Genomic DNA, 22,161 nt, shown 5'->3' on the forward strand with positions numbered 1-22,161 from the left:
CCGTCTCTGAGATCCCAGCTTGCGGAAAGCTGGTTTCGGGGTTTTTTTTTAGCTTCTATATTTGTTAAAATGTTTCAAACTCCAAGCTCTGAGGCCGGCAAGGCAGGCGGGGAACATTGGTTTCCTTGTCACTGAAGCAAGCAAGCCTCATATTAGTTTCAAGCTGGCTGGCTGCCAGCTGCCATCTTGGCTGGCAGTTAATTTGCATATCCCGCTGATTAGCCAATGGGAAGGATAGCGGTCATATGCTAATCACCATGTTTCTCTTTTATTAGATAGGATTAAGACTTAATTCAACCATTCCTGACTGGTACAGCTATATGACTGCCTCTCAGTATGGGAGACAGGTGAAGAAGGGAGGGAGGACAGGAGAGACTGGTGCATATTGATTGTAATGGGCCTGGCACTGTGTTAGGTACTTTACATGAATTATCCTATATAACTTTTGTAGATTAAAAAAAAGGGGGACGGTTCTATTGAAAGTAACCTTACAGGGTGATTTGATCATAAATTCCTACTTGGGCAGGTCATGATGAGTAGTTATGCCCCAGGGAAAACTTTTTAGTAAAAGGTTTATCTTTGCCTCAATCAAACCCTCTCCATTGTTTTTGTGTATCTAGGTTAACACACTTTTGAAATAACCACCCACAGAAGAGCACATAATCTTAACTATTTTGTAATCCAACCCCCGCTTTGCTTTCTCCCTTTTCCTTCATTTCAAATGCATAAAAGAAACGGCAAAACTGTTATTTCCTGGAGCATTTTAGATCTTGCTCCCTGGCATGTGTCAGTTTGACCCATATAAACTCATAACAATTCTCTATAGGTTTGGACTTTTTTACGTCAACACTTTTAACAGTCTTGAATGGTGGATTTTTTGTTGTTGTTAATACTCACCTGAGGATCTTTTTATCATTGCTTTTCAGAGAGAGTGGAAGGGAGAGAGAGGGAGAGAGAGACAGAAATGAGAGAGACACATTGGTTGCCTCCCACAGGCGCCCCAACCAAGGGCGGGGAGCAAACCCACAACAAAGGTACGTGCCCTTAACCAGGAGTCAAACCTGCGACCCTTTGGGCAACACTCTAACCACTAAGCTACACTTGCCAGGGCTTGGATGGTAGATATTCTTGTCTCCACTTTACAGAGGCTCAGACAGTTAGAATACCTCATACACAGTCATGATGGCTGGTAGAACTCAGCTTTCAAATAGAAACCCAACTCCAAAGCTCCTTCTCTTACCACTATCTCTTAGGAAATTATAGGCAGAGTAGGGATAGGAACAAACACTTGTGAGATTCTGGGTCTGCCATGACATGGATAGGAAGATGAAGAATTTGAGAGAGGCAAGGTGGAATAACTGGTTGAGGGGCCTTGTTGGTTGGCCAGCCCTGTTCCGGTGTGATTCACTTCCTGCTGCTCTCGAATGCTTCTTCACTGCCCACAGGAGGGCCCTGGTCTTTAAACTAGGAAGGGAAGGAATGGCAGGGTCAGGCCTCCAGACATTCAACGAATTACTTACCAAACCAGAAGTAGAACTCTGAACCTCCGACTGGTTATCTTAGTACCAGGGTCAGTGCCCAGAGGCACCCAGCTCTGAAGCAAGCACACCCACTCCCGAGGAGACATCTGCTGTTTGCTCCTGGCTGTGCAGAATGAGCTGGTTAAGTGTTCCCAGAAGTGTTTTTTTTTATCTTGCCAGGTATTTGTTTTTGTTTACCTGGGATTGCATTTCATGTTTGGAATCTTTACAGTGACACACCCTGTTTGACACCAGACTGAATTAAACAGCAGCTGAGTGGATTTCCTGATTGTGAAATCCCCTGGCCATTTGTGCCTCTGCCTGCCTGGGTCTGGGATGCATTTATCAGAGAATGAGAAACTGTGTGCACGCACTGTGGGACACGTGCCTGTGAGAGTGTGTGTGAGTGTGTGTGAGTGTGTGTGTGTGTGTGTGTGTGTGTTCCTGAAATCGTTTGCAGGCTGTCTTCTGTCCTCCTCAGCTGGGGCCTCCTCTCTGCCAGAGGGCAGTGTGCTAGAACAAGCTGGAGTAGAGGCCAGAAAACAGAATTGGTCTCCTTACTTAAGAGGGGAAACACCAAAAGATTTTGAATGTACCAGAAATCCTTCTTTTAGAAGGAAAAGCCAAGCGGGATGCGTTGCAAAGAGGGAGGCTGATCCCTGAAAATACAATGTGAGGAACAAGGTGTCTGAAAGAAGCCAGGAGAGCAGCACACCCAGGTGTCTTCTGGAGAGTTACTCAGGTAGGAGGAAGGAGACACAGATGGGTCGGGGCAAATCTGTGTTTAGAGGGGGGTGCTCTTTGTGTGTTCTTGACTTTTTCCTGTTCTTTTAAAAAAATATTTTTATTAATTTCAGAGAGGGAGGGAGGGGGAGAGGGAGATCGAAACATCAATGATGAGAGAGAATCATTGATCAGCTGCCTCCTGATCATGCCCCACACTGGAGGATCGAGCCCGCAACCTGGGCGTGTGCCCTGACTAGGAGTCAAACCATGATCTCCTGGTTCATAGGTCGATACTCAACCAGTGGGCCACACCGGTTGGGCTTCCCTCTTCTTTCTTTAAATTTATTTTTATTGTTGAGAATATTACAGATGTTCCCCTTTTCCTCCCCTTTGCTCCCCTCCACCTGGCTCCCACCTCACCCCAGGCCTTCATCTCACTATTGTACGTGCCCATGGGCTATGCATACATGTATATAAGTTCTTTGGTTAATCTCTTCCTGCCGCCTCTCCCACCTTCCCTCTGAGATCTGTCAGTTCCATGTTTCTATGTCTCTGGATCTATTTTGTTTGTCAGTTTATTTTATTCTTTAGATTCCACATATAAGTGAGATCATGTGATAGTTGTCTTTCTCTGACTGGCTTGTTTCGCTTAGAAAAATACTCTCCAGGTCCATCCATGAGGTCTCAAAGAGACCCTTCATGTTTGCAGCTGCATAGTATTCCACAGTATAAATGTACCACAGCTTTTATATCCACTCATCTACTGAAGAGTACTTGGGCTCTTTCCAGATCTTAGATATTGTAAATAACGCTGCTATGAACATATGGGTGCATATATTCTTTCTGATTGGTATTTGGGATTCTTAAGATATATTCACAGAAGTGGAATCACTGGCTCAAAAGGCAGTTCCATTTTTAATTTTTTTTTAGAAACTCCATACTGTTCCCCCCACCCCCCACTGTGGCTGTACCAGTCTGCATTCCCAACAGCAGTGCATTAGGGTTACCTTTGCTTCATATCCTCTCCAGCCCTTGTTATTTGTTGGTTTATTGACGGTAGTCATTCTGGCAGGTGTTGAGCATTTTTTTCATATGTCTATTGTCTATATGTCCTCTTTGGAGAAGTGTCCATTTTTTTAAAAAAATTGGATTATTTGTCTTCTTCTTGTTGAGTTGTACGAGTTCTTTATATATTTTTTAAATTAACCCCTTATCAGGTGTATCATTGACAAATATGTTTTCCCACACCTGGTTTCCCTTTGCATTTTAAGGACGGTTTCTTTTGCTGTGGAGAAGCTTTTTGACTTTTTCTTCTTCTGGACATCCCTTTTTCTGGGCTGGGGAAATTGCTATCGATTAGTAATCCTAGGAATAGAAAATAATCAGGGAGAATGTCTAATTTAAGATATATTATTTCTGAGTCAGGGAAAGGCAAATCCCATCTGATTTCCTTATATGTAGAATCTAAGAAAACAAAATAAAAGAACATAATACCTGGCATATATATATAGTAGTTGTTCAGTATATGCTTGCTGGATCTGAAAAAAGGAAGGACAGCTGACCTTCAGAATGTTGGAGATAATTCTGGAATCCTCTAGATCTGAGCAGTTCTCTATTTCCCCCCCAATTTAATATGTTCATTCCACTAGAGTTTTTTGCTTGTTTGTTGTTTCTTTTGCTAATAGCTCATGGGTAAGGATGAAAAGGGGAGGAAAAGGGAAGAATGAGTGACTGAGCTAAAAGGCAGACTCTCAGTCTGGGGGCTGCTATCTCCATATATTTTACCTCCCCTCACTTTAGTCCTTGTGTCCTTTGCCCCATAGCCCATAGCTATTAATAACTACCTTAACCAGGGTGGCATCCATCCAGAAAGGTTGGTCACTTACCTAGGTAAAAAGATATGGCTAGCAGGTCTACTTGTGTGGATATGCAGGCTGTAAGATTGAGGGTGAGGCCAGCATAACAGATTTAATCACACCTTATGGGGATGGGACCCAATGTTATACAGCGGTCAGTCAAGGGATTTCTCACAGCACATAGGCAGATAGTGTACAGGAGAATGGATCATTTTTTAAAAGTTTTATCTGTATGTATATTTTGGTAAGAAGAATTTCTTCTGGGCACTCATGGGTAAACTGTTGATTATGTCTGGGAGACTACATGTGCTAACTGAAGAGAAATGTCACTGTGAGAGTTGTGTTATAGTTTCAGATAAAATGCTCTGTGTCTAAAACAGATGTAGAGATGCATCGTAGCATTGTGCTGGCATTGTGAGCAGGTGTAAGAGTTTGGGGAGTTAATATTACTATTTAGCTCAATTCTAGTTATAATTATTATTCTATGGTCTCCAGACTATATGTTTGCAAATATTTGGGGTGAATTTCACTTCCCATTTTACACTTATTCTCTTCTTATTAAATTTATCTTAGTAAATTTTGAGTTAGGCAGGGTTTAAAAAAAAAGCAAGTAAATGGCAGAGCAAGGTTCCATATTTTTTTAAATATATTTTTTATTGATTTTTTTACAGACAGGAAGGGAGATAGAGAGTTAGAAACACCGATGAGAGAGAAACATTGATCAGCTGCCTCCTGCACACTCCCTATTGGGTATGTGCCCGCAACCAAGGTACATGCCCTTGGCCGGAATCGAACCTGAGACTCTTGAGTCCGCAGGCCGATGCTCTATCCACTGAGCCAAACCGGTTAGGGTGCAAGGTTCCATATTCCAGTCATTTAACTACAAACCCAATACTCCATAAACTACTACACACACGTCCTTGTCACTCAGATGGACAAGATCAGTAGTGTTAAAAAATAATTGGTGTCAGAATCCATAAGAACCATGGAAATCATAATGTTGAAACCAAACTTCATCACTGAAAATACCATAAATTGGAAAGAACAGATAAGTCAAGTCTGCCTGCAGGTCATAGGGGGACAGATGATGTCTGCATGTCTGCCTTCAAAAATGCATTCTGAAGATAAGGGTGGAATCAGAAATTTTTCCCAGTACTCACTAGATTATGGGATCTCGGATCATTTTCTTTGCTCACTTCCCTGGTTCTGGTCCCAATTCTATTTCTAACTTCTGCTTTTTGAAGGGAAAAGCCTTGTTTCTAGGACTAGCAATGTTTTGCCGTGAGCCTAAAGGGTGGGAAGGGGCCAGAACACCTGGAGGACGAAGCATTAGCCTAAGAATCAGGGTCTCCATGCTGGATCACACAGTGGCCCAGGCTCAACCTTCCCAAGGAAGCAAACTTGTGAGAGGAAGAATGAATGGAAGGGCACTTGAAAGAGGTGACCTTTAAATCCAGAATCAGACTTGTGTAGATAACTTGCATTATGACTGGTGGTATCTACTAATGTGCATGAGGCAAAAAGGGAGGTGATTACCCAGAGTGATTGTTCTAATCTCCACCCTCCCCTATTTTCCCAGGGACCCCGACCCTGAAATGCATGTTGAATGGGTTGGGAAACAAGCTCTCCCATGGTGGTTGGAGTCCTGACGCTGTTCAAAGAGATCTTTTGACACTAAGACTGAGCGTCATCCTCTTTTCTTGCTTCTTATTGTTAGCTGCCTGCAGGCAGTCCTGAAGCAAAGGTGATCTACAGGACAGATGAGGAAGACTAATTTGTATCTTGGTTCCTCCTGAAAAGTTGGCTTATGTAAAGGAGCAGAGTGATTGCAAGACACACAGGCCCCATAACATAAAAGTGCAGTGCCCACTAATGCTACAAGTCACCTACGATTTTAAGTAGGATCACATAGATGAACACACTTTATTTCCTTTGAAGTGTTACACAAATTTAAGACATTTATTTGTTTTTAAGCATATTTTTATTGATTTCAGAGAGGAAGGGAGAAGGACAGAGAGATAGAAACATCAATGATGAGAAAGAATCATTGTCCGGCCACCTCCTGCACACCCCACACTGAGGATCGGGCTTTTGACATAGACCAGAAAGGAAAAACAAAAGTCCAAACTGCTAGGGGAGACTAGCATAGGGCCTCTGGTGGGGTCCTTAGAATGAACAGATCCAACTGTAAACTGCAGGGACCTGGCAGGTGGGGGTGGGTGGGCTAACTTCAGATCCTAGACCTATGCCCCAGTCTCCCAAGCTCTATCTCTGGCAAAGTATGTACAGCTTGGTTTGACTATTACCTTTTGGATGCAGCTATGTTGCTAACATCGCGTGTCTCCTTGGCTGTGATTTTGATGGCTTGTTGAGGAATCTCTTTTCAGTATAATGTCTGGTTAAAGCATTTTGTCAGTAACCACAGCCTTTGCATTGCTCCTTTGGTGGATGTTCTATGAGGAAGATGCTGATGTTCTGCTCTTTGTAACTGTGAAATCTGAACCTAATCTCTGCATTGGAATATCCAGTTGCCAAGTATAAATACTGGAATTGTAGCTAAGTATGTGGCAACTGGGGGGCTTTTCTGTCTCATACAAACATCATTCTAGAAATTAAAGAAATTTAACCACAACAATTTTTTTTAAAAAGGACTAACCTCTTTAAACTACCTATGCACAAATAAAAGTGAGGTTGAGAATGTTTTTCAGTAAATGCATATTGTATCCAAAGCTGGGTGCTCTGTAATGAGTGTGTTCCAGATGCAGGGGTAGAAACATGAGTGTGAGCTTTGGGTGTAGGTATGTTGGGCCACGTGCCTATGGTTGAGAGTGGCCCACCATGAGCAGTTCTATGTGGAGATATGTGTGCACACGGGGCTGTAAATAGCTTCCTTCAGTATGTATTAGTGGGTGTGTAGTTTGGTTTCTGGGCAGAGTACATGAGTTTGAACTGGCTGCTGACTGACCTATCTTTCGCTCGTACTCTGGTAAGACAGATTATGCTCACAAAAGCTATTCCTCAGAGAGCCAAACTCACTAAACTGGCTGCTCCCTGAATGAAAATAATTACTTTTGATAATGCACTGAAAAGGAAGTGAGAGGCAAGGGAAATAAGAATGAGAATGGCAGTGAGAAATTTTCAAATAGCTTTTGAATTCTCCTGGTTGGACATGTTCATTTTCAAGACCTTCTTCATTTCATCCTCACAAGGCTCTCTATTTTTTGCCCTATTTTTTATATTTTTCCTTCCATGTGGTCTTATGGAATTGTGGAAACTTTCTCAACTACCTTCCACCTTGCCTTTTTGGCTTACAAACTCAGTGAGATGGACTTTGCTGTCTTATTACTCATTGACTTCACAGATCCCTTGTTATATACAAACCCACAGATAATAATTTACCTTTCTTCTCTGCCAATTTTCTTCTGTGGGTTACTCCTCTGCTTACCTGGGCATCTGTCAACCAGCTACACACCTGTCTGTCTTTTTTTAAAAATATATATTTTATTGATTTTTTTTTACAGAGAGGAAGGGAGAGGGATAGAGAGAAACATCGATGAGAGAGGAACATCGATCAGCTGCCTCTTGCACACTCCCTACTGGGGATGTGCCCGCAACCAAGGTACATGCCCTTGACCGGAATTGAACCTGGGACCCTTCAGTCCGCAGGCCGACGCTCTATCCACTGAGCCAAACCGGTTAGGACACACCTGTCTGTCTTATAAGTTATAAGGAAATTATTTAACTGTCATCCCCCCAAACAAGGTCACGGGGCTGCAGGAATAGTGAAAAGGTGGTTTGGCTGGAGCTGAGAAACTTCTTTACCTAAAAGACTCTGCCTCAGTAGATAGCACTGTGGTTATTAATATCAATAATAAATCACAACATGTAATGAGGCTAATGTAACATGTATAATATCATATAAGCTACTATTCTAATTTTTTAAAAAATATATTTTATTGATTTTTTTACAGAGAGGAGGTTGAGAGGGATAGAGAGTTAGAAACATCGATGAGAGAGAAACAGCAATCAGCTGCCTCCTCCACACCCCCCACTGGGGATGTGCCCGCAACCAAGGTACATGCCCTTGACCGGAATCGAACCTGGGACCCTTCAGTCCGCAGGCCGAAACTGTATCCACTGAGCCAAACCAGTTAGGGCTAAAATTCTAGTTTTTAAAATTCTGCCTTGTTATCAAATGACTACAAAAGTAGACCACTCACTTAGGATTAGCTAAACAGTGGAAAATAAGCATATTTTCTTTCAGATCAATCAGAATTAAATAAGTAGGCTTTGCCGACCATAGAGCCAGGGGAGATTCTTGTTAACAAAAATAAAGTTTGTAGATATATGGGAGGGTGGTAACTGCCAGTTCTTTTCAGAAAGAAAGATCCAGGATACTGGAGGAGTCATTTCAAATATATACTTGTTATACAGAATTAAAAGTGATTCACATGAAGAATCTCTATTGTAACTATAATGTACTTGAAGGAGAACTGGGAACTGTACAAATGGAGAAGGATGAGTTGAAAGAAAGATTTTTATGTTATATTATTTTATGTTTTTACTTTTGAAAAATAGAGATATATTTCCTTTTTGTTTAAAAGGGAGAGAGAGAAAGAGAAGTTGGCTTCATACTGACATTCTCTTGAATCTATATACTGGTAAGAATGAGTGTCTGTGTTTATCTGTATATGGTGGGCAGGGGAAGCTCTTTGGAGCTTGGAGAGTTGCAGAATTGAATAGGTTTTATTGATAAATGCTGATTGTTCATTGGTTGTGAAGGAAAGCAAATGCACAACTCTTCTCTCTTGAAATCTGCTGTTTATTCATTGCCTTCATTAGCATTGTATAAAAATGAAGTGAAATACAGGGTGGGGCAAAGGTAGGTTTACAGCTTTGAGTACACAAAACACAGTTTATTCTTGTATTGTTATTTATTAATTATTGTATCATTTTCCATATGAACAATTGTAAACCTTCTTTTGCCACACCCTGTATTTTATTTTAAAATTAAATGAAAAAGAACATTAGACCTGCTTGGGGACTATAGAGGAGGTAGATCTCCCCCTCATAACTCATGTACTTGAGCACTAGAGCAGGATCTTGGGTAGGAAGGGAGCCTTCAAAAATATTTTGAGAAACAATGACATGAAAAGGTAAGAGATCAGAGTTGTACTTGGTATATAAAAGAGAAAAATGGTAGGAAAAGAATAAAATTCTTGCTCTGGCTGGATAACTCAGCTGGTTGGAGTGTTGTCCCCATATGCCAAGGTTGAGGTCTCTGCACACATAAGAATCAACCAATGAATGCACAAATAAGTGGAACGTCAAATCAATGTCTTCTCTCACTCTCTCTCTCTCTTTCTCTCTCTCTCTCTCGCTCTCTCTTTCTCCCCCCCCCCTCTGTATAAAAATAAATAACTAAATAAAATAAAAGAATAAAATTCTTGCTCTGGCTGGATAACTCAGCTGGTTGGAGTGTTGTCCCCACATGCCAAGGTTGAGGTCTCTGCACACATCACATTCAACCAATGAATGCAGAAATAAGTGGAACGTCAGATCAATGTCTTCTCTCTCTCTCTCTCGCTCTCTCTTTCTCCCCCCCCCCTCTGTATAAAAATAAATAACTAAATAAAATAAAAGAATAAAATTCTTGCTCTGGCTGGATAACTCAGCTGGTTGGAGTGTTGTCCCCACATGCCAAGGTTGAGGTCTCTGCACACATCACATTCAACCAATGAATGCAGAAATAAGTGGAACGTCAGATCAATGTCTTCTCTCTCTCTCTCTCGCTCTCTCTTTCTCCCCCCCCCCTCTGTATAAAAATAAATAACTAAATAAAATAAAAGAATAAAATTCTTGCTCTGGCTGGATAACTCAGCTGGTTGGAGTGTTGTCCCCACATGCCAAGGTTGAGGTCTCTGCACACATCACATTCAACCAATGAATGCAGAAATAAGTGGAACGTCAGATCAATGTCTTCTCTCTCTCTCTCTCGCTCTCTCTTTCTCCCCCCCCCCTCTGTATAAAAATAAATAACTAAATAAAATAAAAGAATAAAATTCTTGCTCTGGCTGGATAACTCAGCTGGTTGGAGTGTTGTCCCCACATGCCAAGGTTGAGGTCTCTGCACACATCACATTCAACCAATGAATGCAGAAATAAGTGGAACGTCAGATCAATGTCTTCTCTCTCTCTCTCTCGCTCTCTCTTTCTCCCCCCCCCCTCTGTATAAAAATAAATAACTAAATAAAATAAAAGAATAAAATTCTTGCTCTGGCTGGATAACTCAGCTGGTTGGAGTGTTGTCCCCACATGCCAAGGTTGAGGTCTCTGCACACATCACATTCAACCAATGAATGCAGAAATAAGTGGAACGTCAGATCAATGTCTTCTCTCTCTCTCTCTCGCTCTCTCTTTCTCCCCCCCCCCTCTGTATAAAAATAAATAACTAAATAAAATAAAAGAATAAAATTCTTGCTCTGGCTGGATAACTCAGCTGGTTGGAGTGTTGTCCCCACATGCCAAGGTTGAGGTCTCTGCACACATCACATTCAACCAATGAATGCAGAAATAAGTGGAACGTCAGATCAATGTCTTCTCTCTCTCTCTCTCGCTCTCTCTTTCTCCCCCCCCCCTCTGTATAAAAATAAATAACTAAATAAAATAAAAGAATAAAATTCTTGCTCTGGCTGGATAACTCAGCTGGTTGGAGTGTTGTCCCCACATGCCAAGGTTGAGGTCTCTGCACACATCACATTCAACCAATGAATGCAGAAATAAGTGGAACGTCAGATCAATGTCTTCTCTCTCTCTCTCTCGCTCTCTCTTTCTCCCCCCCCCCTCTGTATAAAAATAAATAACTAAATAAAATAAAAGAATAAAATTCTTGCTCTGGCTGGATAACTCAGCTGGTTGGAGTGTTGTCCCCACATGCCAAGGTTGAGGTCTCTGCACACATCACATTCAACCAATGAATGCAGAAATAAGTGGAACGTCAGATCAATGTCTTCTCTCTCTCTCTCTCGCTCTCTCTTTCTCCCCCCCCCCTCTGTATAAAAATAAATAACTAAATAAAATAAAAGAATAAAATTCTTGCTCTGGCTGGATAACTCAGCTGGTTGGAGTGTTGTCCCCACATGCCAAGGTTGAGGTCTCTGCACACATCACATTCAACCAATGAATGCAGAAATAAGTGGAACGTCAGATCAATGTCTTCTCTCTCTCTCTCTCGCTCTCTCTTTCTCCCCCCCCCATCTGTATAAAAATAAATAAATAAATAAAATAAAAGAATAAAATTCTTCCTGCCTGAATATCAGGGACATTGACAGAGATGGATGTATGGCTCAGAGAGTTCCAGGTAGCCATGTATTTAGTATCTAGTGATCTGTAGATGTGTTTTAAAGTTCTCTGTGTGCTCCATTTTATTTCTTTCAGAACGACTCAATCCTTGTGAATTATTCTCAGCCATGTTCTGTGCATTCTCTGTGGATCAAGCGTAGGAGTGGACAGCTGTGTGGCAATGGGAGAGGAGAAGGCCATGACACAAATGCTAAAGGAATGCAGTCTCAGTGACAAATTGTGTAGTAAGTACACATGTTTATATTCTTCTCTTAGAATAATGAAGACTAAAGTCTGGATAGATTCTAGGAGGAGAATAATTTGATTTGTAGTAGAAATGAAGACGGTATTGATAAAGAAATGGACAATAGAGGCCATTGTTTTAAAAAATGGCGAGGGCCAATCAGAGATGCAGATGCCGCATTCTTCATCTCAATAGGAAAAATAAGAGAAGAGGCACAGAGCACACTTGCTGGGCTAAGAAAGAGGGACATGGGCGGTTCTGATGAGAGAGTTGCTCCCAATAGGGTTTCCATTGGATGAAAGTGGAGTGGAAGAAAGAGATGACCATTTATGTCTGATGAGCTGAGGACTGGTGGGTAGGGGAACTTGTGTAGACATCAGGCTAGGCTTCTTCTTTAATCACTTTTCTTTCTGTTTAATTTCCTACCCAGTTGTCTGGCACCAGCAGTATGAAATCATCATCATCCCAGCCTTTCTGGTTGGTGCCACCCTCATCATTCTTGGGGTCATCCTGTGGCTTTTTATCAGAGAACAAAGAGCTCAACAACAGTCTCCTGGACTCCAAGGTAAAGCTAAAACTGGGGCTGGACAGAAGCTCAGGGAAGATAGAGATTGCAGAAAAATAAAACCCAAGTCTCAATGGGTCCAAGTCTAGAAGTCTAGGTTCCTGCAATGGAAAAGGAGGCCGGGTCCCCTCCTGTGGAGTTGAGAGACAGGAGGAAGTAGAGGACTCATGAGTAGAAACTCCACATATGCTTATTAGCTGAAAGCAGAACAGGCAAGAGAGGCCTCATGTGACCTGTCCCCGTCCTCTTGGTCTTATTCAGCTGTGGGCAAACTATGGCCCGCGGGCCGGATCCGGCCTGTTTGAAATTAATAAAACTAAAAAAAAAAAAAAAAAAAGACCGTACCCTTTTATGTAATGATGTTTACTTTGAATTTATATTAGTCCACACAAACACTCCATCCATGCTTTTGTTCCGGCCCTCCGGTCCAGTTTAAGAACCCACTGTGGCCCTCGAGTCAAAAAGTTTGCCCACCCCTGGTTATTGCACTATCAAATGACCACATTAATGTCTAAGGATCTGGGAGAAAAACCTAGTAGGTTTTGTTACCAGCTTTGAAGGATGACATCTTACTCTCTAATACATTCCAGCCCTACTCTGTGTCCCTGGAATATATGATGAAAAGGGGTAGCTTTCATAATAGTCTTTGAAGTGCTAGGTAGGAGATGATATCACGCAGTTCTAGAGTACCACTGAGCATATAATGAAAAATAATCAGCTAGTACATGAAACTAAGAGTAAAAATAAGGGAAAAATCTGACAGCAATATGAGACTTCATAGTGGCTAATCCCTAATCCCGCTCCAAATTTTACCCCAAGTCTCTTATAATTCATTCTTTTAGAAAACCTTTTCAAATAAATTGTTTCAATTCACTCTCGAGAAGGCCAGTTACCCTTCAATTCCCAGTCAGCACATGCCCAGTTTGCAGGCTCAATTCCCAACAGGGGGCCTACAGGAGGCAGCTGCAAAATGATTCTCTCTCTCATCATTGATGTTTCTCTCTCTCTGTGAAATCAATAGAAAACATACAAAAACCCCTACCATATATTGCCCTGGCTGTTGCTGCTCAGTGGATAGAGTGTCAGCCCTCACACCAAAGGGTTATGAGTTTGATTCCTAATCAAGGACATACACCTGGGTTGTAGGTTCAATCCCTGACCTCAGTCAGGGTGCATGTGGGAGGCAACCAATCGATGTGTGTCTCTCTTACATTGATGTTTCTCTCTCCCCCGATCTCTCTCCAAACCTCCTTTTTCTCTAAAAATCAATGAGAAAAATATCCTTGGGTGAGGATATTTTAACCAAAAATAAAACAAAAAAACCTAAACTCACTCTCACTAACACTTGTTACATTCTCTTTTGAATATACTGAAATATGGCTTTCAACCACACCACTCCACCAAAACAACTCATTCCAAGATCACCAGTGACTGCTGTGTTGAGTCCTCATCTTATTTGACCTGCTGAAAACATTTGAACCAATTTTGTACTCCTGTCTTCTTGAAACACTTTTTTTCTTTAAATCTCCAGTCACTTTCTAAATGATCTAATTTTAAGTCTATAGATTCAAATGCTTTCTCTATTTAATTATAGTCCCCCTTGAATCCAGATTCGTATATCAAATCAACCATCTTGCAGTTGGACTCGAATACACATCTCAGATGTAATATGTCCAAAGCAAAGATTCTGACATTCCCTCACAAAATATCCTCTGCCAATAGTCTTCCCCTATCTTAGTAAAAGGCAGTCCCAGATTTCTACACGTTCAGTCTAAAATATTAAAGGTTTTCATCCAGTCCATTAGGAATTCCTTTAACTCTATCTTCAAAATAACTTATACTGCTCTCACCTCTCATAGACTATTGTAATACATGCCTAACTGGTTTCCTTGCTTCTAATCCTATCCCTTTATGGTGCATTCTCCTCAGAGTAGCAGAATGATTCTTTTACAGTGTAAGTCAGTCCGGTCAATTCTCTGCTTGGAAACTCCCCAATAGCTTCCCATCACAGAATGAAAAAAGACAAAATTCTTTCAATAGTCCTACATGATCTGGGCCCTCTCTGGCCTTTTCTCCTATAATTCTCCAGTTATTCCACTTGATTCCACTGCACTGACTTCATTCCTCTTCCTCCAGTATGCCATATGCTCCTTCTTCAATACCTTTGTACTTCCTGATCCCTTTGTCTATAATACCCTTCCTGATACTGGGATATAGTTTACTCTCTTATTGCTTCCAGGGTATTTCACATACATCATCACAAAGGCCTTTTCTGACCTTTAAACATGAAATAGACTCATTGATGCTCTGTTTCCTCCATAGCACTCAAAACCTGGTATGTTATTATCTGCTTCCTCTCTCCTACCACTAAAAAATAATCTTCATAAGAATCTGGACTTTATTCCAAAGCTACAACAGTGCTTGGCATGTAGGAGGTGATATTTGTTGAATAAATGAATGAATGAATGAAGATTTAATACAAAGAATGTATCTCTCTATTCCAATAGAGAAAAGTTGACTAAGGAAGGAAGAAAGTACCAGAATACTTTTTGAATAAAACTAAAAAGTATGGAATAACATGACCCTGAGCACAATATGATGGTGGAAGAACAGCCATAACTTAGAGTTAAGTAGTTAGTCATACCTCCCCTTTACCTTTGGGAGCCATTTGATTGACTTAAATGATATTCCCCACTGGCAGTTACCACCACCTTTAGGTATCTGTGGTTTTAAATATGTTTTTTATTGACTTCAGAGAGAGGAAGGGAGAGGGAGAGAGAGATAAAAACATCAATTGATAAATCATCAATTGGCTACCTCCTGCATGCCTCACACTGGGGATGGAACTTGCAACTAGGGCATGTGCCCTGACTGGGAATCGAATGGTGACCTCCTAGTTCATGGATTGATGCTTAACCACTGAGCAACACCAGCTGGGTTAGGTATCTGTGGTTTTAATACCTATTTAGGAACTTCCTCAATTGTCTCCATATTACATTTATATTGAACTGTGATCCTGAGAAACACAGAAAAGAAATGCCATTACCACTTTCCAGAGGACATCTGGGGTTGTCTTAGAAGTAATAGAATTACTATAAAAGTTCTAAACGTTGATATTGATGCTGGTTCACAGAGAAGCATCAGATAATATCCCCACAATGGGTGGCAAAAAAATTATTAAAGGAACTTTCTTTCCAGTTTGTTCCAAGCTCTGCTTTCCTGGAGTTTGGAGGGTACGAAAAAGCTGGTTGGTATCATCTCTTTGTTCTAGGCATTGCTCCTGTGCCTCCATTTAGGGGCCAAAACGGGGAAGCAGGAGGACATGAAGGAAGTGTATTTGTGCCACTTAAGGAGACATCAGTGGAAAGCCTTCTACAAACATCCACACATGCCCTGGCTAAGCTGCAGATACCCCGGGAGCAACTCTCTGAAGTTCTGGAGTGGATCTACAATGGTAGTTGTGGGGCCATCTATCGAACCAAGATGTACCCTGGGGACCCAGCTAAGTCCAAGGACATTGTCCTCAAGGTTTTAAAAGGTAAAAGGAGAAGTGTTAGACTTCTTATTTCCCTTTTTAACTTTCTCCTGTGAGCACCCCTAACAGTAAATGCTAATGGGCTTTGCAGACATTAAGATGTTAATCAATAGATAGTTGTGATCACAATTGTGTTCAGAATAAGAAGAGCTGAGTTGAGAAGAAATTCAGCTTTTAAGCTTTTGTACCTCAAACTCAAGAAGGGATTAGAAAGTGAAAACCCAAGACAAATGTTTTCTTGGGGCCTTTCTTTCCCATAGCTCAACCTTGCCTATCAAGACTGTTACTTGGATGAGGATGTTGAGGTTGATTCTTCATTTTTCTCCACTATATCTCTTACCCTGACAGCACTGTATTTATTTTCTTTAGTCCTTTTTTTTTTCTGATGCTCATAATATGGACATGTAATGGTGGATGCATAGAACAAAGTTAGAATAAACAAAATTACTAATCCAAAGGCCTAGACTGGATAACATTTTAATGTGAACACACTTGCCCATTTAGGGAGATGAAAGCTTACCTAGTTGTAATACCTGTAATTCTGTTACCTTTGACAAAAGATCAGTGAGAATCATCGTCTAATTGGTTCCCTTTCTGTTTACTTTTTGTCTATAGTCACTTCCCTTTAGAACCTTGAGAATTTTCATCTCAGGTTGCTTCCTGAGGCAAACTTCCCATTTTCTCTGAAATGTTCTGACCACTGCCCATGGCTCTTCTGTTCTCCACAGAACCAGCCAGGCTCTGTGAGATACAGGATTTCTTAGGGCGAATCCAATTCTATCAGCACCTGGGGAAGCACCAAAACCTGGTACAGCTGGAAGGCTGCTGCACAGAAAGGGAGCCGCTCTATATGGTGTTGGAGGATGTCGCCCAGGGGGACCTGCTCAACTTTCTCTGGACCTGTCGCCGGGTAAGCGGAAGGGTAGACGTGGTAGAAAGGAAAGGCTTTCCCTGGCTGATTAGCTGTTCACATGGCTATGAGCCTGACATGTGACAAAGTAGAGAGACATTATAATAGCATAACAGAGTGATTGAGTATCACCATCCAATGGAACGTTTTATGATAGCAATGTTTTATATCTGCCCTGTCCCATATGGTAGACCCTAATCACGTGTGGCTAGGGAACACTTGAAATGTGACTGATGTGACTGAGAAACTGAATTTTTAGTTTTATTTCATTTAAAGTGATACGCATGTAAATAGCCACAGGTGTCCAATGGCTACCATTTTGGGCAGTGGGAATTTAGAGTATGGACTTTAGATTCCACTTCCTACTAGCTATGTGAATTTGGGCAAGCCACCTCTCTCAGACTGAGTTTTCTGAATCTGAATCTGTAAAATGGGAGTAATAATAAAAGAAATTATGTATGTAAAAACACAGCAGTGATTGGTATATAGCAAACACTCAAAATGGTAGCTGTTAATAGTGATAATTGCATAACAACATAACTGTCTAGTATTGATTGTAATTTTGTTGTTGTTATTGTTAAGTGTGTTTTCCGTAACATTCCGTAACATCATCCTAGTATGCAGGGCTGAGTTGAGGAGAAATTCAGCTTGTAAGTTTTTGAACCTCAAACTCATATTTTAAAAAATTAATTTCCAGACTAAAGTGCAAATCATTTTCTTTAGTTTTCCTACTTGTCTATGTATTCCTCTTTCTCAAGCACTATACATTTCCATGGTTAGTTCTTTACTTGCCAATGAGCAAGTTCAATATTAAATAAGCCTCTTCAATGTGTTTATTTTACTACTAAATGTGTACGAAAAAGGGACCCTGGTGGCATCGTCCATCCAGTGATACAAATAGGACAATGTGCAGGTCTCTAGTATTTAAAACCATTTAAAGAATTTATCTTGTTTTATGCTCTAACCTCTCTAGCTCTTTTCTGTTTTTCAAAATTGCTCTGCTTCTCTATTTTAGATCACCACTCATGTTTTTCTCATTACACCAAACTTCTCCCTTCTTTGCATAGTCAATGGCCACTCATCTTTCAGATTTCATAAAAAAATGTCCTTGTCCCCCAACTGAATCTGCTCTCTTTCCCCCACCATCATATGCTTTCTTTTACATTTCCTTCATGGTGCTTATAGATATGTAATTACACATTTATATGTGATTATTTTATTCTGATTCATATGTGTTTGCCATGCTATAAACTCCAGAAGGCAACAGACATGTTTATTTTGTTCACTCTTATATTCTGTGTTCCTAAGACGAAATCTGGCACATAGTAGGCATTCAATAAAAATGTGTTGAGTTAATATGCTTAATTAATCACACACACACACACACACACACGAAAGTTGATGCTTTATCCAATGGATAAAGCATATACTTGTCTTTCTTACCTGCTATTCTGTTCTTCCTTCATTCTTCTATTATCTACATTCTTTATTATTTTTTCCAGTCCAATAAATCATTGTATTTCTCTTTATATTTGAGAATCTCTAATATCATCTATCCTTGAATCTTATAGTTCTATGTTTGTTTTCTTAACTTTGCTATCTGTATTTAAGAATATCTCTGCTCATATATTTTTTTCAAATCTGTTCATGTCATTTTGATATAATGCTTTTTTTCTGTCTCTGTAGGATGTGATGACCATGGATGGACTTCTCTATGATCTCACTGAAAAACAAATATATCACATTGGGAAGCAGGTTCTATTGGCTTTGGTAAGCTGAGCAAAATGATAACAGATAGTAGGGATTTTCTTGTTAACTTGGTATTTGATGTCATATTTTTTAATATTTATATTTCTAAAGAAAATCAGATGGAAGTTAGGGGACAGAAACTCAAGCACAGAAAAATTATTTTCAGTTCTTTATGAAAGAATTTAGATCATATACTAGGTATGATCAGGACTGGTAATTCTGGGCAGAAATTAGTCAATTTAGGGTTTTTAAACATAACAATAGTAAGGGTTTTAAAGGGTTTCTCAGAATTCAAAAGCCAGGGCTAAGAGCTTTATGTCCGCTTGCTTAATACTTTTACTTCCCCGTATATACTAATATTAATAGATGTAAAAGGGGCAAATAGGGAAGCAAATTGGGAGAAAAAATGAGAAGATTAAACTGAATGGGTAAAAGGCTACAGAACCAGAAAGAAGTATACCATTTTATACCTGAAAAACAAGAAATACTAGTTCAGAACATGTTTTGTTGGAGACTTGCTTTGATACTGAATGTGATAGGAAATACATATACTTTAAAAAGAAGGAACAAGTGGAAGAGGAGGAATAAAAAGGGGCAATAGTGAGATCATTCCTTTATTTTAAACCAACTCAAAGAGGTGAGACAATAAATATTTTAAAAATTAATACATAGTAATAAAGAATTTAAAAAACAGGTAAGAGAAAGAACTCAGGGTTTAAGAGAAAAAATTTATCTTTACCATAATTACTCAGGGAAATTTAGATGACTATGTCTATGAAATTATTTAAATAATTTTATTTAAAATAGCATTTGTTATAGAAAACCAGGCTCTGTGAAGCTTCCACTTTCAGGTTTTTTTTTAATGTATCTTGCCATCCAGATGTGTGAAATATACCAGGTATCTAAATGGAATAAGGGAAAGCTTAGAAAAAAAGTAGTGAGATGAAAAAAGAGCAGAGTTAAAATTGAAGTTCCTATGGGACAGGGGAGAGAGAACATCACATTAATGAATATTATCTCTGGTTTTGGAGGGCCTAATTGGTATAGTTCCTTGATAAAATTAGGGTGTCAGGATACAGCCTACCTTGTATTCTAAGCCATAATTGCAGAGGTGCCCCAGTGAGATGCATTGATTCTATGGCTGCATTCATCAGGGCTCTAGGTTACCAGTTATAAGATAATAAAAATTACTTTTCACAACCTCAAAGTTACTACATTCTTTAATTCTTGTCATTATAGTTTAACTTATTTGTTCTAAAACTCCACCAGAGAGGGGGTAGGGGTAGATGGAGGTGGAAAATGATACAGCGGGGAGGGGTAAATGACTATGGAAAAGAAATAAAACTCCACCAAAGACAGAACAATTGCTAGTCACTATTTCCTTCATCATCAATGATTGGGAATTACCACCTTAATCTTTTATTTTTTCATACCATCTCGTTTGATAGTGATATACCTCAATCTCCAGCTTTTCGGTTATGTATTTTTTCAACTTCTTCATAAGCCTTGAATACCTTGTTATTGGGGCAGATGATTCCAGCAAACCAATGTCATCCTAGTGCAATGGTTCTCAAATGCCTTGTTGGCATTAAACCCAGTATTAATGTTATTTGGATTATTTGCTCAGTTTGGTAATCCTAAACACTTTCCCCCCACAAAATAGAGATTTATTTACTAAGAATTATTTAGTTTTTGTATAAAAATCACCAATTGTTCCTCATTGTTTTTTTTGTTTTTGTTTTTGTTTGTTTGTTTGTTTGTTTTTACAGAGAGGAAGGGAGAGGGATAGAGAGTTAGAAACATCGATGAAAGAGAAACATCAATCAGCTGCCTCCTGCACACTCCCCACTGGGGATGTGCCCGCAACCAAGGTACATGCCCTTGACTGGAATTGAATCTGGGACCCTTGAGTCCTCAAGCCGAGGCTCTATCCACAGAGCCAAACCAGTCAGGGACTCATTGGGTTTTTAACACACATCCGTTCTTTCGGGATTCTTCTATTCACCCCAACACTTTTAAAAATACAGCTCTTGTTAGCACCAGGAGGGACAGTTAAGGCAGCGAGGTGTTTCCTTGGGTCTCAGCATCTGGAGGGCTCATGGTTTTCCCCTTGAGAGAATATACATAGAAGGTGCTTTCTTAGGTTGAAAAGGCTGTCCCTGACGAAAACCATTATGCAAATTCAGTTATCCCTGGTCAATTATTTGTACCAGATAGCTTTAAAATAAAGTCCCTTTGGTCATAGTCATCAAAGGCTTGCTGTTTGTTTTCAACTGTGAAAAACTGTCTGGAAAAAGACAGTAGGAAAGAGCAGGGTCGATAATGACAGTGCTGTGAGGCTGGGCTGTGCAACCACCTGAGAGGACACAGTAGTTTGCTTTAAAAAAAAATCCCACAATCGGGGTCCTGTATAATTTCAAATCAAATTCCTCCTTGTCCTTAAACTACCCAAAACATCACTGCACCAGATCCTCATTTTTAAAGTGAGGTATACGTCCTCAGAGTCATGCACCATCTCGGGGGTGGGGACAAAAAACCCTAGGTCTTGATTTATTAGAAACATTAATTGCTTTCTACCACACTGAAATGAAGGTATAGTCTGTCTGTGCTGTTGTGAAATTCAAAAGTGATTCAGAAGTAGGATAGTTATTGTTCCATTAGGATAGATCCCAAAAATGACTTTTCAGAAACCAGGGCTGTCTTCCGCAGACCCCAGCCAGACTCTGGCTGCTCTGGGGGATGCAGGCCAAGGGCAGCCTGGCAGCTAGATTCGCAGTGAATCTGGTTTGTCTGTTTCTGTGAACAGCCACATGTGGGGCGGCGGGTGGCCCAGATGTGCCCTCCGCTGGGCACGACTACACCTTGTCATTGAGACCAGGGTTCATCCTGGTGACATCTCCTAGGTGATTTCAGTGGTGGCCCTGTAGTTGACCAGGAAAAGGCAGACCTTCTCCAGGCACTCCTCCTCCCTCATGTCTGGCCCTTGGCGAGCGCTTTCAGCAAGTCGGACTTATGGGATGTTGCATACAGTGCTGCCTGGAAGATCTTCTGCGAGATCCAGCTGTGATGCTTCCTGAGGGCCATCTCCTAAGCTTTGGTGGCATTGATGTGGATGAAGTTGGGGTGGTTCTCAGCCCATTCCCCATCACAGATCTGGAGGAAGATCTGGATGAAGCGGAGGTCTCTTCAGCCACATCAGCACTAGCCTAGCCCCACTTTGGGCCACTCTGCTCCATACATTTCCTTATTTGCCCTCAGGATGTTCCATATGGTCCAGAACGTGGCCAGTCAGTGTCAATCACAGCTTTAAATTTCATAATGTTGACACTTAGGTCTGCCTTGATGGGTGTAAACACTGTGAACTCAAGGCAATCAAAGAAGGGTGGCAGGTGGGACAGCACCTAGAGGAAGGGCCCCATCTCAATCTGCTTGTCCTTAGGCAGTGGCTTCAGCAGGTGCTCAGCCAGCAGCACCATTTCAGGGCCAAAGCCAGTGATGATGCCCCAGCCGGCGCCATGGGTGTCCATGCCCCCTCTCCCCGCCCCAGCTATCGCTGTCAACGCTGGGGACGTCACTGCTGCTGCAGCCAGAGACTCTGGGGAAGCCCTCACGTGGAGCCAATCCTAAACAATTTTATAACTAAAAACCAAGAAATATTAGTTTAGAACATGTTTGGTTGAATTTGTAAAATGTCTGACGCATTATCATGACCTGA

At 40.8% G+C, this 22,161-nt stretch overlaps 1 protein-coding gene and 1 pseudogene across 2 annotated transcripts in view; one reads left to right on the plus strand and one right to left on the minus strand.

Annotated features, from left to right (window-relative positions):
* Positions 1 to 22,161, plus strand: part of STYK1 (serine/threonine/tyrosine kinase 1) — a 31,273-nt gene that overhangs the window by 2,069 nt on the left and 7,043 nt on the right. Inside the window, exons 1-6 of one of the 2 annotated variants that reach the window (XM_006763451.2) lie at positions 1,849 to 2,262; positions 11,540 to 11,688; positions 12,118 to 12,252; positions 15,524 to 15,790; positions 16,516 to 16,697; positions 18,384 to 18,467. In XM_006763451.2, coding sequence (XP_006763514.1) covers positions 11,625 to 11,688; positions 12,118 to 12,252; positions 15,524 to 15,790; positions 16,516 to 16,697; positions 18,384 to 18,467 — 732 coding nt within the window. In that variant the 5' untranslated portion in view covers positions 1,849 to 2,262; positions 11,540 to 11,624. Of the gene's footprint in view, positions 1 to 1,848; positions 2,263 to 11,539; positions 11,689 to 12,117; positions 12,253 to 15,523; positions 15,791 to 16,515; positions 16,698 to 18,383; positions 18,468 to 22,161 lie in introns of those variants that run through there. The other variant, XM_015563701.1, reaches the window with a different exon arrangement.
* On the minus strand, positions 21,302 to 21,988 carry LOC102766343 (annotated as a pseudogene).

This window comes from Myotis davidii, unplaced genomic scaffold (genome assembly GCF_000327345.1).
Source record: "Myotis davidii unplaced genomic scaffold, ASM32734v1 scaffold1639, whole genome shotgun sequence".
Taxonomy (NCBI): domain Eukaryota; kingdom Metazoa; phylum Chordata; class Mammalia; order Chiroptera; family Vespertilionidae; genus Myotis; species Myotis davidii.